The following is an 18613-nucleotide window of genomic DNA, read 5'->3' on the forward strand; positions in this document are numbered from 1 at the left end:
GAGGGAATAGGAAATGACAACACAGGCACACAACAAATAAATGGTTAAATTGAAACTTAAAAAAAAAAAAAAAAATTAAAGAAAATCTTTACTGATGACAACAAAAAATGTCAAACAAAAACTCTGCTGTACTGAAAATGATTTCTGCTGTATAAAAAGATGATCAAATGGACAGATCTTTATAACCTGATAGCATGGAACCATTTTCATTTAAAAGCGTTTGATATTTTTTTAAGCCCCACTCCAATATTTTTATTTTTTTTAGGGCTGCCGACACGGCCCACATAAATGCAAAAGACACAACATGAGACAAAAGCGGAAGCACAACAACAAGACAAAAGCACAAGCAAACCAACAAAAGCCGACACACAACAACAAAAGCCATCGTGTTGTGTCTTTCATCATTGTGCTTTGGCTTTTGTCGTCGTGCTGTCGGCTTTTGTCATTGCGCCTTGGCTTTTGTCATCATGTTGTGGCTTTTGTCGTCGTGCTTCGGCTTTTGTTGTTGTGCACCAGCTTTTGTCGTCATGCTTCGTTTTTTGTTGTCGTGCTTTGGCTTTTGTCATCATGTTTTTGGCTTTTGTCGTCATGCTTCGTTTTTTGTCGTCGTACTTCGGCTTTTGTTGGCGTGCTTTGGTTTTTGTTGTCGTGCTTTGGCTTTTGTTGTCGTGCTTTGGCTTTTGTTGTCGTGGTTTGGCTTTTGTTGTTGTGCTTCGGCTTTTGTTGTCATGCTTTGGCTTTTGTTGTCGTGCTTTGGCTTTTGTTGTCGTGGTTTGGCTTTTGTTGTCGTGGTTTGGCTTTTGTTGTTGTGCTTCGGCTTTTGTCGCCTACTTCATGTTTTGTTGTCATGTTGTTGGTGTTTGTCATCGTGTCGTTGGGTTTTGTCATCGTGTTTTCGGCTTTTGTCGTTGTGTTGTTGGCTTTTGTGGTCATGTTGCTGGCTTTTGTTACCATGTTGTGTCTTTTTCATTTATGTGAGTCGTGTCAGCCACTGAATCATCTTGTACACTTCAACATTTTATTGACAATAAAAAGTTTTAGTTAATGGTGGCATAATTCTTCCGGCTAATGATTCCTGGGCGCCATCTTGTCTGCAGGCAGGTCCCCCTCAATATTGGAGTTTTCCAGCTGTAAAGTTTTGAGCCAGATTCCAGCTCGGACTAGAAGAACATAGATGTATATAGATCCTGTTGTCTACAAGTGGATGCATCAGAGTGAGGCACAGCAGGAAGCTTGTGGCTCTCCTAGCCTTTTTTTTACATAACAAAAAGTTCCTTTTCAAACTGGATTTTTTCATCTGATCTGATTAACATTGATTTAAATAAAGAACTACTCAAAAAATGCAGCTTTAAACTTTTTTATCCACCATAATCAGAAAAATACCACAACATGTTAAAAAAACACAATTTTCTTTGGAGTGGGTCTGCTTTCACAGAGAGCTAATGAGTTTGTTTTCATGAAAGGTCTTAAGACAGCAGCATGAGTAACCCTCCATGCTCTGCACACCTCAGTTTCTGGTTCACACTATCATTGCTTTCTATGAAGTTTACATTTTCTGTCATTTGCTTCAATTCAATGCACAGTCAGCTGGAAACATTGATTTAAAATGTGTCTTAAGGATTTTGCCAGTGCATCGCTTTGTCTCCAGCTTCAGACATTTTTCTACAGCTTATTCAGAGATTATTTTGGTGTTTGTCTAAGTAAAGTATCTGTTAATTGGACTCTCACCTGCTTTCAGTTACCAGTGCTGAGGAAGCTGCTGGTTCAGCTGCTCTTGGAGCCCTGTGGGTTGGCATAAACCAAAGGTTCACTCCAGGAAGCGGGTGGTGGGAGGTGCCACTTGCACAGCTTGTCAAAGAGGAGTACAAATGCAACTTAAATATTATTATTTAGCTTAACCACAGCTGTTCAATTGTCATGCATTTGTGTTTTAATAAAAAAACAGTCTTGTTTTAATGGTTTGGCCAATAGTCTTTTTTCAAAGGCTTCAAATTTCCCCTGTGTTGGTTCAGTGGTTTCTGCTGGTTGGTTGAGTCAGCTGTTGTTATTCAATCTTTCTAAATGCACTCCTTTTGTAGATTTTCTAATTATTTTTTGTTTTGCTGAAAAATAAATCATTAAATTTTGGAAAAAAAAACTCCTTGTTGTTCTCTTTTAAGTCTTAGTCCCTCGCAATTCTTAGCAAAAACAGTAGAACAACAGAAGTATATTTTATTAAGTTTATGTGAGTATAAGTAAAGCCATAAAGAACATTTTCTATGGGGTGGCGGGAGGGGGGCAGAAGACTTTGAAGGGGTGGCACATAAGAACAGCAGAGTGGAAGGCCATTGCACTTCAAAGGATCAAAAACATGTATTTTGAACAATTTTATTATTGTTATTAAGACAACAGCAGTTATTTTACCTGAGCTGCTATGTCTAAAGCTTAAAGAAGCTTTTATTGATGATTTTGTAACCTCTGAACACCTAAATTTATTTTTTAGATCATGAAAAAAAATGTGTATTCAATAAAGTCAAGATAGTAAATTTGAGAAGACCACATAAAATAGATATAATTTTAGGCTTGTTGCTAATCGGTAAACAAGCAGCATTTACAGCAGGAGTGTACAAAGTCAGTCTTTGAGGGTCAGTGAGTGTCCTACATGTTTTCCAACCAACCTGCGATTGAAATTTATTATTGGCCAAACACACCTGATCCAGGTAATCAGCAGGGAATAAGGCAGAATTTTTTGGAGAACCAGCAGGAGGCCTGTCCTCGAGGACTGACTTTGAACACCCCTAATCTGCAGTATAAAAAAAAGAAAACACCTGTTCCCATCTCCAGTATAAAGATGTTTTTATTACTTCCAGTATTTACACTCTATTGACAGAAATAACTAATAAATCACTAGCATTATAAACACAAATTAGATTATTGTCCTATATATGTGTGTGTGCGTGTGTGGTAAAGTCCCATCCAACTACCTGCCAATAACCTGTCTCTCCACAACATGGAAGCTCATGTCAGGCATCATTGCAACCAAAATACATAGGCACACGTATCAACTAATGAGCAACACACAGAAGAGCATTGGTAGAGATTCCAGAGGAACCAAACACCAACTACTGGTTGACACAACAGTCGTGCAAGACTGCAGTTCACAACACACCAACCTGTGCACAGCCTGGATTGATTACAAGAAAGCCTATGACTCAATACCTGGATCACTGAATGCTTGGAGATGTACAACATAAACAGGACCGCTCAGTGGAAACTAGGCATAAGAGCCTTCATAGGAAACTCAATGAAGTTGTGGAAAACCACCCTTGAAACCAATGGTAAGTCAATTGCCCAAGTGTCCATCAAATGTTGCATATACCAAGGTGATGCTCAGTCTCCACTGCTGTTCTGCATAGGTCTGAACCCCCTCAGCCAAATAATCAATAAGTCTGGCTATGGATACCAACTCAGAAATGGGGCCACCATTGGTCACCTCCTCTACACGGATGACATGAAGGTATACGCTAAGAGCGAGCGCGACATTGACTCCCTGATCCACACCACTATTATCTACAGCACTGACATTGGGATGTCATTCGGGCTTGAAAAATGCTGGTGGATTGTGACAAAGAGAGGCAAGGTAGTCCACACAGAAGGGGTCTCACTCCCAGAAGGAACAATGGGAGTCATTGAGGAAAGTTACATGTACCTTGGAATTCCACAAGCAAATGGCAACCTGGAACAGGCAACAAGGAAAGCTGCAATAGCTAAATACCTCCACGAGTAAGACAAGTCATGAGAAGCCAGCTCAATGGCAAGAACAAGACCTGGACAATAAACAGTTACACACTGCCAGTCATCAGAGACCCTGCAGGAATAATAAGATGGCCAAAGGAAGAGATACAGACCACAGATGTTAAGACTCAAAAGCTCCTCACCATGCATGGAGGGTTCCATCCCAAACCCAGCACCCTGAGATTGTATACAGGAAGGAGGCTGAGGACTAGTGAGCATAGAAGGTACTATCCACAATGAAACATCCAAGATGCATGAGTATGTCAACTGACAGTGTGCTCAGTGAATGTCTCAGGCAATGGAAAGCAGAGAATTTGATGCTGGAGGACAGAGCCTCATGGGAGGACAAGCCCCTACATGGGATGTACCACCGGATAATAACTGAAGTGGCTGATATTAAGAAGTCCTATCAATGGCTAGAGAGGGCTCCCCTGCAGGACAGCACAGAAGCTCTGATCCTGGCAGCACAGGAACAAGCCCTGAACAACAGAGCGATAGAGGCTCAGATCTACCACACCAGACAAGACCCTTGTTACACATAACTGCAGGGTGTAAGATGCTGTCTTGGAAAACATACATGGAGCGCCACAACCAAGTAGCTGGAATAATATACAGAAACATACAGAATATGGACTGGAGACCCCAAAGTGAGAAACACCTCAGAAAGTGGTAGAGAATGAAAGAGCAAAGATTGATCGATTGATTGATTGATTAATTGATTTGAAGCATGGAGTGAAAAATACAGGACAAGACACACAAATATTTCAAACTCATTACAGAAATAAGGAAATGCACTGATTAGAAAATAGAAAACAAACAAAAACAAAACACACTCATGTCACATTTGGTTCATTAATTTTCAGAATAATTAGCTAAAGTCAAGTAGAGTTTAATTGTTTGTTTGAAAAGGAGTGGGAAGAAGCAAAGTTATACAATCCCACACCTACTGAGTTACCTCATTTTACAGATTTGCATAGTTATGCAACCCGGTTCTGATCAGATCAGATACAAGTGTTTTTTCTTGTTTTTTTAAATTCCCAAAAGCAAAGTTGTTGATTATTGATTATTGTTGATTAAGCATTATTTCATGATTTCAGTAAACAGTAACATCAATCAATCTTCATGTAACAGATGTGTAATACTCATTGATTATCATCAAAATACGATTTCATATTAATGCAGGAAAAATGAAATGCCCTCTTCATCATCAGAAAAATGCCACAAGAACCCAAGAGTGGGTCTTGTGTGACATGTTTGGGTAATTTGGTCTAGTTTGTGTGAAATCAAGCTAAACTAACTAAAGCTGGAAAGGTTTTTGAGTAATTTCCTACCTTTAACATTCTCTTAACTGACGACTTTAATATCAAAGATGTTGGAGCTTGCATGTAGACACAAAACCAGCTTAGTAAGCCCAGAAAATTTGCAAGAAATGGAGATTTTTAGAGCTGATTTCCTTTCAGGATGTGTCTGGCAGGACACCATGGTTGTCTTGGATGAGTTACCGTTATATCAGACTTTTTTAGACTTTTCAACCCAACCTGGCCGTTTAAATCAGAAAAGGTTTATGAGGCCCACAGAAGGAGCTTTCAACACCTCCCAGCTGAAAACATGGAGTCCCAGCAGAAAAAAAAGCACACAGGTGAAGCTGATGCAGGCTTGTAGACGTGTTTCAGACAGGCCTTCTACACCAAAAAACATCCTGTCCCCGAGGTTATAAAACGGAAGAACGTTTGGTCTGGTGCTCACATCACTAAACGACATGGCTCAGGAAATCAAAAGGGCATGTTTGGAACAGAAATCCACATTTCAGAGTATATTATGTGTTCAAAATATATGCATAGGGGGGACAATAAATACGAGCACATATACATGTCTGCTTGGGTTTTCAAATATGCTTCTGACACTGGAACCGTAGACTTTTACTGCACAAAATCCACATTTCCAGTATAGATTATGGCTGCTGAGTAGCTGTCCCGAATGTAGAGGAACGCGTTTTTATAAACCTGAATCCACGGGGCTTTCACTCAAACATTTAGCACACGGGGTGCTGAATGTGTGCATCTTTCACTTTTTTCTTTACGGTGTGACATCTGATTTCTATTACAGACCTGTGAGGAGGCGAGCTCCGTCCACACTGGCTGTCCAGACCGTAAAATCTCTGTCTGAGTGCAGACGCAGCAAGAGGCTTGTTATTTTTTAGCAATAATACGGAACGAAAACAAATGAAAATATTTAAAACTAGGCAGAAAAGCTGTCAGAGACTGAAGAATAGTTCATCCGAAGAAGTAAAAATACAAGTGATTGTTTTAGCTCCTAATTGGAGTTAAAGAGCAAAGATGATTACTGAACCCTGAGGAACCCTTTCAAATTAGTATTGAGAGTAAGACTTTTAAAAAATTCTAGCATCCTTTTTGTAAACATCTAAATACAGCTTATTTTTGCATGTTATAATACTTGAAAATGATGCATAACTTAATTTGTGATTGACTTTATTGATTGGATTTACTTGATTGCTAGTCAAAGACACTCCCCTACTTTCCATATTTACACAAAGATTCAGTTTCACGTGTTAAACTTAATCTTTGTGTAAAACTAAAACAATTCTAAGCTACTACAGCATAAAACAGATATGAAGAGGACAAATATCCCAAAATTATGGGGTTCCATTAGTGCCAAAAATATGTCTTTGTCTATGTCTATGAAACAAGTTTATTGAACATTTGTTCATGTCTATGCACAATATCTTCTGCTTGTTCACACTTCTTTGATGATTACGTTGTGTTTGCTTTGTGATGTTTGCTTTATGCTTAAAACTTTGCAATAGCCATTGTTGTTGTTCTTTGCTCCTGTCGCTTCACTGCGTGGTCAGAACTGTCCTTAGCAACCGTTTCTAGCATCGTTAGCTCCTGTCGTTACGGAGAGCTGTCAGAAAGTACCTTAGCAACAGTTGCTAGCGTCGTTAGCTCCTGTCGTTACGGAGAGCTGTCAGAAAGTTTCTTAGCAACAGTTGCTAGCGGCGTTAGCTCCTGTCATTACACAGTGTCATCAGACAAGTCCTTTGCAACAGTTGCTAGCATCATTAGCTCCTGACGTTTCAAGGTGTCGTCAGATAAGTCCTTATCAACAGTTTAAAAAAATTGTTAAAAAAAGATATGCTTTTACTAAAGCCGGCATTAGCGTCAGCCATGCCATTTCTTCGATCAGTGAGAGCAAACAAGGATAAGGATATTTGAGAATACTTAGTGACATGTCTGACAGTCTGTGTTAACCGACAGTCCCACAGTAAACCGCTATATAGAGAGGAAACAATTTTGAAAATGTAACCACTGTACAAGGACTTTTATGACAGCATGAGGAAACAACGCTAGCAACTGTTGATAAGGACTTATCTGACGACACCGTGAAACGACAGGAGCCAATGATGCTAGCGACGGTTGCTAAGGACATGTCTGACCGCTAGTGAGGCGGCAAGAGCTAACGACAAAAACAAAGACAATGCTAAGTTTTAAAAATAAAGCTAGCTGAAAAGGGATAAATGTGAAGGGATTGTGGACGCCTGGGATGAAGTATTTGCTGTAACTGTTGTCCGACCTTGCTAAAGCTGCCATTGGTGCCAAGGTAAGTTCCCCCTGCCAGAATGTGTATCCCCGCGCTCAGGCATTGTTGATTTGTTTTGTAACACTTAGATTTTGTCCCAAAAAGTGCAAAAATAAGATGGATGATTACAGTACACTTTATTGTGGGGGGGGGGGGTTGGAGTTTATTGTCATTTATTTCCTTACATATTCTATGTAAAACGACAACAGCTTCTTGAGTTAAAACAAGCAAAACCTTTGTTTGACTAATTTAGGATAAAAAACGTGATTTCTGAAAGTGACTTTGTTATGGAAGCATGTAATAATGGACAATCATTTGTCGTTCACAATCATATTTGTTGTTTCTGCTACAAATATTTGGAGGGCACAGATTCTGGCAGGCTGGATCAGCAGCGGCCTGACAGAATCCGTGCCCCCTTGCGTATTAGGTGGTTTAAAAAAAAAATCAAATGTTACAGTAAATTCACAAAAGCCCAAGAACAAAGTTGGTCATAATCATTCACCTTCATTTTACACTTCTGGGGAAAAAATATGGGTGCTACGAAACTGGAGATACACATTCTAGCAGGGGGAACCTACGTCGGTACTACACCGGCATCATTGCTGAACATCCGCCTGGCAATGAGACCGATTCCGACAAACATGAGAGGGAGATGAGAGGGAACCGGCATGTTTGATTATGGAATTATGCAGCTGTTTCATTTTTGTGGGAGATTGATTAAAAAATAATAAGAGTGATTTGTATCAATAAAGTTGAACTAAACTCACTATTTTACTTGTTACCTTGTTTTTTTTTTTGTGCCTTATAATACTGTGCACCGTTAAGTACAGAAACAGACCTCCAAATAAAGACTGCACCTTATGATACAGTAAGCCCTATGGTGTGGAAAATACAGTACTGGCTGGAATGAGCTGTTTAACTTTTTTTTGACACAAAACTGTGAAGTGAAGTTGCAAACATCTGACAGTTGCACATCATCGTATAGCTTTAGTGTTTGCTCCTCTAATGTCTGATTGTGACTGAAATTGAACTGAAGATCTCCATTCTGATTTTCAAGCAGAAATATCACCAAAATACAATATTTTAACTTTTTATTTACATTTATAACAAATATTCCTAAAGAAAAAAATCAATATTATTACTCTTAATTACAGACCCACTCCAGAAAAAGTTGTGTTTTTTTAACATGTTCTTGCAGTATTTTTCTGATGATCAAAGACATTTATAAGGAGAATTACGATTAAAATTGTGTTTTTGACTCTTTCTTTATTCAAATTGTAGTGAATCAGAAGCAGATACTGTTTAAAAAAGTTTGCAGTTGTACAAACTACAATCGACCAGGAGCTCCCTGCTCCAATTTTTGTTGCCCCCTTAATGTTAGCTTGTGGTTGTAAACAAAGGGATGATGGGAAATTAGTGCTGGCTTACTCCGGTGAATTTCTAATGAACTCCTGCTAAAATGTTGTTCCACAAAACGAAATAAACAAATAGATCACCGACAAAAAAAAAAAAAAAATTATTGGAAATGTGATTTTCTGTCTTCTCTTTTTCTGGAATGTTTGCTCTACAAGCTAGTAAATGTGTTCGCTCCACACTTCACGTTCAGCTCATTGTTTCAGTGTGAGGTGAAACGGGAAAGCCATACTTCAAGCGGAAGATTCTCCGGGCGTATGGATGATGAATGGATGTAAAGCTTCAGGGCTGGTGTGCAGATTTATGTCCTGCTCTTTGCTTAGATTGTAGGCTTCACAAGTGAAATGGATGGCCTGCTTGGGACAGATGCATCATGAGAAACATGCCGCTGTAATCTGTGTATGATGTGTGTTCTGTCCCTCCAATCTCTTTATGTGACACGCCGCAGCGTCCGTGCTTTTGCAGGGGTGAGCTGGGAAATCCAGTTTAAAGCAGCAGTTCAGCAGCCTGTAAGCCTGGGGAGGGAATTTTGACAGAACTGGATAAACAATAGTCTTTCAAAGGAGAGCTGTAAGCAAAGCAGGACCTTCAACTGGATCTAAACGATTACATGGAGGACTTTGCAAAGTGGAAAATCTGGGGAACCCACCAGGGAGCTTAGGCAGGTTTCAACCAGTCATGGTGCTCCCACACCACTTTTCCAAACAAGATTTGTGTCCACAGGTTAAGCCTGAGTCACAACTGCCCTTACGGGTGGATAAGGGCTATCTGCGGGTGAAAAATGTTCAACAGCCAAGCAAGTGGTCAACACTAAATATCAAGGTCTCATTTTTCTACGACCATGCTGTGGGCAACAGGTTGTTGTGAATACTTAACGTATAAAGGTGAAGTAAGTGACACGCAGGTGTGTCAAACAGAATTTTTTATTTTTTCAACCTTTCTGAATCCTGTCCAAGTGATAAAGATTTTAGAAAAAGTGTTAGAAATTAGAAAATTACCCTATTTTCCACAATATAGGGGGCATCTTATTATATTATGTACTGTTTTCAAACATATCATACATAAGGCGCTACAAACTATAGGGTAAATTAAGAGTCAGTTAGATTTTATTAACTGCGTGTTCACAGTTACTCTAGAACTTGAATGTGTCACTTGTTCGTGACACGCTACATGGTAGCCATGTTAGAAGCATTAGCGCATATTAGCTACACTAAGGTGGCTGACGTGTCGCGGTGTCGAACTGTGTTACTAGTTAGTAACAAGTAAATTAAAAAAAAAAAATCACAGTCTACAAACTCTAACAAAAAAAAAAAAACTATATAGAGCAGGACTATCTAGATTTTAAAAGCAATTCGGATACCATGCTCCCTACTTTTTTCCCCCAAACGGCAGATTACGTCATCGATTTCACACAGTGAAAATCTAATCAATACAGACTTTTTTTTTTTTTTTTTGTGACTCCACTGTGTTCTGATAATGAAACGTTGATGGTTTAACTAAAAAATTACATTTAAACGCATTTTATTTGCACAATTTGTTCAAACGCAATGCATTGTGGTCTATATTCGCTAATGCAGTGAGCATCTATGCATGCTAGTTTTTTGCAAAGACTTCAGGGAAATTTGTAGGGCACTCGATTTTGGAATTGTCGAATTGGACAGCACTACAAAATGGCTTACGGACTATATACTGAATAGTGAAGGAATTCGGACATAGCCACACTCCAACAATGCTACACGTTAGCCGTGTTGAAGCATTGGCATATTCACAATACCTGAAACTCCCAACCTTGTTAACAAAACTTAAAAAAATAGCTCGACACCATTAAAACAAATGTTTCTGTGTCAATAATAACTCTAAATCTTGTAAGTAAGACGTGTAAAAAAATAAATAAATAAATAAAATAGTCCAACAACGCTACACGTATTGAAGCGTTAGCATATTCACAATACCTAGAACTCCCAACTTTGTTTACAAAACTTAAAAAAATAGCCTGATACATCTAAAACCAACTTTCCTGTGACTACATCAACTCTCAACCTTGTAAGTAACACTTAAAAAAAAAAAAATAGAACAGTTCGACACTGCGACGTTAGCTGGGTCACAAGGGTTAGCATATTCACAATACCTGGAACTCCCAACCTTGTTAGCAAAACTTAAAAATATAGCCTGGTTCCACTAAAACAAACGTTTCTGTGACCACATTAACACTCAACCTTGTTAGAGAAAAAAAAGACAGTCCGACACAACTACACGTTATCTACGTTTGCGTATTCACAATAACTCCCAACCAAACATTCTGACAGAGATTTGTGTACCTCTGAAAGTTGCTTTTACGTCAGTAAACAACCAGAAATAATCCGCATATAAGGCACTCCGGTTTATAAGGCTCCCTGTCATTTCTAGAAAAGCATTTAGGCTTATCAGTGTGGAAAATATGAAATACAATCGGAGTGTAGCTTGTGTGGTCATAGGTACCTAAGTATCACCTGACATCCTGTGTGTAGCATCCACTCATGGTAAGTAAGGAGCCAGTGCTCTCATCTTTTTATTGACTAAAGTGTAGCAGGAGGGCGTCGGACAATAGCATAAAAATGCAACATTAAAATATTTTACAATACACTTCTCTCACAATGGTTTGTTCCATTTTTATTGCATCCCTTAAGGTGGCCGTACCATGAGGGAGCCTCAAGGGAACTGCAAGAAACACCTGCACTCCCTTAAAGATGAATCCTGGACAACCCAAAAGCCCTATACATGTGACTAAGGCATTAAGTGTCTTATGTTGAGGTCTAGTGCTGACTCATTACATCATTGGTACAGCCACAATTAGTCTGCAGCAAAGGGAGTAATTGTTTCAAAAAGGATGATGTCAGTAAATGGCTGCAATTAGGTCCAAACGTCCACATTTTATGAAGCGAGCTTCTCTGAGGACGTCAGGCTTGTCAAGAAAACCTTACATCCACACGTAAGAACTGGACAAGGTTTACAAGATGTAGAACATTCCCCAGAGGTCAACAGCCGACACATCCTTTCTCTGACTCTCAAATAAAATTTGCAAAAATCAAATTAAGAAAGAACAAATGATTTAAATAAAAAAAAGCAGAGCAGGAGAAACGAAGGTGGATGCAGCATGAGTTATGGTGGGTGAAAACAGATGAGATGGATGCAGCGTTCATAGGACCAGGTCAGTACCAGGCTGTGTGCTGGGCTTTGCTGTCACAGCGTGCCTTCCAACATTTGGTTCCCATAAAGGCCACGTGGAAGCATTTATCTGGCTTAAAGCAGATCAGCGTGCGCTGTCTCAAGCCTGTAACATTTGCTACTTGTTTTCCAGGTCTGCACTAATAAAGTTTTCTTAAAAATACAGATGAAATATTTGGAGGAAAACAAGTAAAAATAAAAGTTTGAGAGACGTGGTTTACAGATAAATATGAGAGGCTGACGAAAGGAAAATTTATTAGTCTTAATTTCTCAATAGGACGTTTTATTTGTCCAGGATATGAGGAGTGAAGTCATAAAGGGGCAGTCTTGATACTTCCCTTAATGGCAAAAAACTGTGAAAACCATCATCACAAAGCTCTCCAGGCTGACGGCAGACAAATATTGAATTTGCGAGTTTGGACGAGGTGCTTCCACTGTGTTTTAGAGCCTATTTTGTAAGTGGAGTAGCTGTAATAAATTCATTCTCGCTTCAGCCTCAATGCACAGCGTGAAAGTCCTTTTTTTGCGCGCATTCGAGTCCTGCAAACATATGGCGGAGGGTTTTCACGAGTGCAGAAACCCAGCTGTCCATCCATCCCCAGGTGGACAGCTCCAAGCCTGCCAAGTACTTTACAATGAGCTTCTGAATAAAAAAAAAAAAGGAAGAATTTCCTCTGTAGCTTTGTCTCCAACAAACACATCGCAGGCCTACAAGGTGCATAGGTATGCAAATGTAGTGTGTGGAGAGTTGGCCTGAAGGCACGCACTCCTTTTTGCAGTGTTGACTCTCTTGATGCTTCCGCTTTTTACTCCCAATCCTTTCAAATAATCACAACTCTGCAAGGAGGAGGAGTAAATAATCATCAGAAATCCTGGGATAATGCTTCTGTCAGAGTACAAAGACGAGAGGAACTCGGAACTTCTCTAATGCTGAGCCAAATCGACGTGAGACTTCATCCCGGCGTTGGTCGGTCACCGCCAGGGGATCATCAATCCGTAATCCTAATCTGAGAAAGATGTTAATTTATCTCCCAACTGTATTATCTTGGCAAGAGGAGAGCAAATGTACATCTTGTGTTTGGGGAGCAGTGGGTGAAATGTAGTGTAGACAGCACCCTCTGGTGGCAGGTGAGAGAAGAGTTTGGAGATGTAACTGAGGTTTATGTAACAGCAGCTATAAAACAGCAAAAAGACTTCAGGTTTCCAGCAGCTAATAGCTGACAGATTTCTACTAAAGGAAATCCCAATCTGATGATCCCATCCTCTAACTGATATCTGCAGACTTACAGGTTCAGCTGGAGTGTTCCTGTTACATAATAACACTCCAAAAATTATATAGAAAAAAACAATTTCTATGGCATGCAGAACCTCTTTTTCCAACACAGGAATGATTTGTGTGTACATGTGTGAATAGCCATCTGTGCTTTCAGATATTGACGAGGTGTGCACTAAAGTTAATTGGGAAATTCAGCTCATTACTGCTGGGTGACATAAAGCCATTCACAGGTGTGACAACCCACACACCGCACATGTATGCTGGTGCACACAGATTACTTCCATGTGCTTTTGGAAAGGCTGGCGCTGGTTCGTGTTTGTTTTGACTTTTGCAGAGAGCGGCTGAACTGCAGACGAACTGAGATGATAAACAGCAGGTGTGCATGTTGGTGGGAGCAGTTGGTTTCTTCTTTTGTTTCTTTTTTTAACATTTATTCTGTATTTCTGGCAATTACTTTTGTTTTCCAAAATGTATTTTCTATTTTAGGGAAACTGTAAAAAGGTAGGTACCATATTTGTTTTGTGACTTCTCCCTACCCCTTACATTTAGCCCTGCAAACAGAGACATTGGTAGTGTTGGAATTCCCTCCCTAATCCCTAACTACTGTAAACTACAAAGTGCAGGACTATCTGGATTTTAAAATCAATTCTGACACCATGCTCACTACATTTCTTTTTTCTAAACGGCGCATATGACGTCACAGATTTCTCAAAGTGAAAATCGAATCAATACGAACATTTTACTACGTCTATTTATGACTCCACTGTGTTCTGATGATGAAAATGTGGATGGTTTATTAAACAAAATTACATTTAAACACTTTTTTTTCACAAAACAATGTTTAAAAGCAATGCATTGTGGTCTATATTTGCAAATGTAGTAAACATTGATGCACACTGGTTTTTCGCAAAGACTTCTGGGTAATTTCAAGGGCCCTCGATTTTGGAATTGTAGAGTCGGACAGCACAAGAAAATGGCAAATGCACTTTATAGTGAGTAGTGAAGGAAGTCGGACATAGTTATGGAGAAATAGTGTCTTCAAATTCAGATGTTACTCCCACTTCATGATGTCATCAATAGTCGCCAGTCAGCTACGTCAGCGCAAAGTTAACACAGTTAATACATGACTTTGGTTTTATAACTTCAGAAGTCATGCTAAAACAAAGTCATTACTTACATTTAAATGTAAACTTATTGGTTCATAACTCATAACAAAGAAAAGCACTTCTTCTCCACGGTACAGCGCAACGCAGAACACCACAAAATAATCTGAGATAGTTTTGTAAAGGCTAACCCTCGCACCAGAAGGATGCCGAGCCTCCGCTACAAAAGTTAGCCCTTAAAAAACTATTTTGGACACCCCTACCCCTCCAAATATGTCCCTACAATTGGAGGGGTAAGGAGAAGCTGTAGGGGGATGGGAAGATTTGGCCTAGGTCGCATTTTTTTTTTTTGGATAGTTTGGCAAGGGGTTCATCTTATACTCAGGAGAGATTATACGTGATTTAAAATTTTTTTTTTAAAAAACACCATAAATTGGCTTATATATTCATTACCTTCCCACTAACAAACCAGTTGCCCTTTAGTGGGAAACAACCACTAAAGGGCACTGTGGGTGCGTGTACAAGTAGCTGCGTTTCCATTGACTATGAAATTGGGCAAATTGGATTTGTGATGATAAATTTGCCTAATGGAAACACAACAACTAAAAAAAAAAAAGCTGCATTTATCGGAAAAAAGTTCAAGTTCAAAAAGTCCAAGTGCAAAAACTTTTGGGACGTAGCCATGTCCCATAGTACATCAGGGTGATAAAGCGCTGTCGAGAACAGCTGCTGCCCACCACCTAATTTCCCCCAGGGTGTGTCCCAAAGGGATTAATAAAGCTATGTCTAATCTAATCCTTCGTCTGGTTTCATATTGTGTTACGTTTTTAACATTTCACTTAATTTTTTTGAAATTGTGTTTTGGTTTCTACAATTTCTAGAATTGGTTTTACTTTGTTGTTGTTATCTTTAACATGTTTTTATGTTGGGATCATTGTCGGTGCGATTTGCTCTTCAGGGCCACCGTAGCTCCAGGCTTCACCACAGTAAAGATGTAGAGTCAAACGCCACAATCATGACATTAAATGTGCTGATTTTACTTCTAATTTCATTCATAAATTAACGTGCCAGATAAATGGCCATACAGATTTACATTCTTAAGGTAAAAGAAAAATGTTCTTCAAAATAAAAAAAAAGACAAACATGAATCTTTCAAGTTTTCTGCCAAATACGACACATTTGTATCAAAACAAAACAAAAAAAGTGATGTCTTAAAGTGACAAAAACATACAGGGGAGGAATACTTTCTAAAACAGTGACATTCAACGTTCTCAAACAAGCTGCAGAAACAGATTTAATCACTTTTGGATCTCATCGTCACTTTTATTTTTCTTTCACCGCCCTTTGAGCTGGTTGGATGTCACCTCCATGTTTTCATGAATGTAAAAATGGAAAAGAAAAGGCTCTGGAAAGTCTTTCTGTCACTCGTCTCCTGCTGGAAGGTTTTCTTCGATCCGTTTGATGAACTTCATGCGAATTTCTGTCACGCTGTCTCCTCTGAGGGTGTCCTGGGCGAATTTCACATCCACGGCCATCTGGACCTAAAGGAGTTGGTAGATTTCTGAGTGACAACAACACGTTCTGTCTCTGCACAAGAGCGGCGTTCTGCTTCATGTTGGTTTGACCCTCAGATATCATTTCTGGCCGTTCTAATTAGGCGTGGGTGAAACGGAAAAAAAAAAAAAAAGAAGCACTTCCATGTTTTCAGTCAGTTGGGCGACAGTGCAAACCCTGTTTTACTTGCAAAAACAGGAGATTTAGTTCAATCTGATCTTAAGAACATGTTTGTGAAAGTGAATTACGCCCACTAAGCTGAAAAAGGTTACACAAGCCTGATCAGGCAGACTGTGGAGGTCACTGGAGACTACTGTTAAACACAAAGAAATCCCTCAGCCAGAGTGTTTGCTCTTCTGAAATAAACATGATTTACATGCTACTGCAGCAAATACATTTACAACCATGAAAACTGTGAAGAGATTTATTTAACCTTCATGTTTTTTAAACTAAATTCCAGCTTTATTTTCCACAAATTTTGTGGGTGGAATCATTCACTTCAATATAAATGATTTATTATTACTAGATGTTTGTAGAAATTGTAGCGGGTTTTTTGTAAATGTTCAGGGGGTGAAAATTTTCCTCACGATAACAAAACAAATGTGTGTTTTTTGTGTACTACACACAGTTTGTGTTTGTTTAGACTATATCATTTGCTTAGAATACTCTTTGTATCTTTACAGTACTTCCCTTATAGTGATTGGTTTGGTTCTTCATTCAAGTATCCGTGCTGAACTCACCATCTCCAGAGCTCCTCTCAGAGCGCCGCACAGCAGGTTGGAGTAGACTAGTGTGTTGTGGTTATCTGGCAGCTCCACAAAGTCAGCCAGTGGGTTGTTCTCTAGGATGAGGGAGAATTCGTCTCCTGCTGGACTCCAGTTGGTTACGCTTGGGGTGACTCCCAAATACATCTTAAATGCAACCTGGAGGACAGAAACATGCATTTAAGAATGAAGGTCAGCAGAGGAACCTTCAGAGGGGAGGAGAGACGTTCCTGCTTAAAATATGTCCAAAATTCTAATATTCTCTGCTCTCCTTTGACAGTAAACAAATGATTTGAGTGATTTGGGAGTTTATCAAAAGGTCATGTAAGATTCAGAGAAACAAACTCTTCAGTTCTTTTTTCCAGACTCCTGTCCCATTGTGCTCTTGCATTTGGAATTTTCACACTTCATCACCAGTTCCCTGAACTAGTGTGTGGTTACATGTGTGGAGTAACTCCCCAGGCGAGCAGGAGTAACACCTTGAAAGCAGCTGGAGCAACGAACACAGAGTTCCAGAACAGTCTTACCGGTGTTTCTTTGGGAAAGTTTCTTTTCCAAATTGAAATTTGTGTTTTCTTTCTTTGCAGACAACAAGAACCAAAGACACGTCAGGTTTGGTCTTAGGGACTTCATGTCATTTGTAAACATAAAGGTCCATTTTTCAGACGAAAACACATTTATGTGAGCTAGCAGGTGGCCAGTGTTTCAGCAGATGTGCCATGAAAGGTCCTGTAGAGAAAGTATGGATCTCCTCAGCAGCTGGAATACATCAAACAACTGCTCTGCATTTCAGGTAAGTGCAGGAGAGCACTAATGCAGCCTCATCGATCCAAGCTTAAGGAGATGAAAGCTAAAGCTCTGTAGATAAAGAAGATTATTCATATCTGGTCATCTATAGATGAACAATGGCGTTGTCCATCCAAAGCCTTAGTCACATGCTTTCATATGGTGGTTGACCTGAATTGGTGCAGCAGGCTTTTGGTTTGTTTGAGCTCAGAGAGGGTCGTAGACAAGAGAGGCCACATCCTAATGCTACAGTCTCAAATACAACTGTCACCGCGTGATGGCGAGACATCGGCAGAATTTTCAGAATCTTTTATGCCGCCTGATTTTTTGGAAAATCACTGGTGTTGTCATGAATATAGAAGGCGGCAGCCGGGTGATAGTCGGGCAGCAGCCATACGGTAGGCAGGTGGCAGCTGGGTGGTAGTCGGGCAGCAACTGGTAGTCCAGTGGCAGCCAGGCAGCAGCCAGGTGGCCATCAGACTTTGGGAATGACGCCATTACAAAATCAGGTGACAGCTGGGTGGTGGCAGCTGGATAATTGGCTAGCGGCAGCTCTGATAGGACAATCTGTAAATGTCTCGAGACGACAGCAATACACATAAGGTGGAATCAGCTGCCAGGTAACTCGGTGGTAGATAAAAAGCGGGGCATTTGGCAACACTGGTCATGCACAACTCAGATTTTGAGAACACATTATAATCTTGTGAATTTGCAAGTTTTTAGACAACGTCTCCCAAGAAAGCACAAAGTTCTGTCTTCTTCGTATTCTTCTCAGCATCAATAGAAATTCATCAAAATGGAGGTCTGGGATGGTGATTTTTTTGCAGAATCAGTGCCGTCTCCCCACTTGGACACACAGTGGCTGGGATCGCCAGATAGACGTCTGTCATCGCCGACTCGGTCCATGTCAACAGCTCTCATTGAGTCCCCACGCTGCTACCGTACGATTTCTAACAATCTGACAGTGGCAGTGGGACGGCAGCACTGGGGCAGGGGGGTGGCAGTTTGAAATTGTTTTATCATCAGATGATTTGGGACACCCTCAATGTAGCGCCCACAAGGGGGCCCAAGCCAGGGTCTCATTGTGCCGGTCCCAAGCCCGGATAAATACAGAGGGTTGTGTCAGGAAGGGCATCCGACGT

The 18613-nt window shown here is 40.0% G+C and overlaps 1 protein-coding gene across 1 annotated transcript in view; it reads right to left on the minus strand.

The window, feature by feature from the left end:
* Nucleotides 1-15383: 15383 nt before the first annotated feature.
* The window catches only part of trappc3 (trafficking protein particle complex 3), a 7202-nt gene continuing 3972 nt past the window's right edge, over nucleotides 15384-18613 (minus strand). Inside the window, exons 4-5 of the mRNA XM_024298236.2 lie at nucleotides 16662-16844; nucleotides 15384-15908 (exon numbers count right to left, since the gene is read on the minus strand). Of these exons, the coding sequence (XP_024154004.1) occupies nucleotides 15789-15908; nucleotides 16662-16844 (303 nt within the window). The 3' untranslated portion in view covers nucleotides 15384-15788. The remainder of the gene's footprint in view (nucleotides 15909-16661; nucleotides 16845-18613) is intronic.

This window comes from Oryzias melastigma, linkage group LG11 (genome assembly GCF_002922805.2).
Source record: "Oryzias melastigma strain HK-1 linkage group LG11, ASM292280v2, whole genome shotgun sequence".
In the NCBI taxonomy this organism is placed as follows: domain Eukaryota; kingdom Metazoa; phylum Chordata; class Actinopteri; order Beloniformes; family Adrianichthyidae; genus Oryzias; species Oryzias melastigma.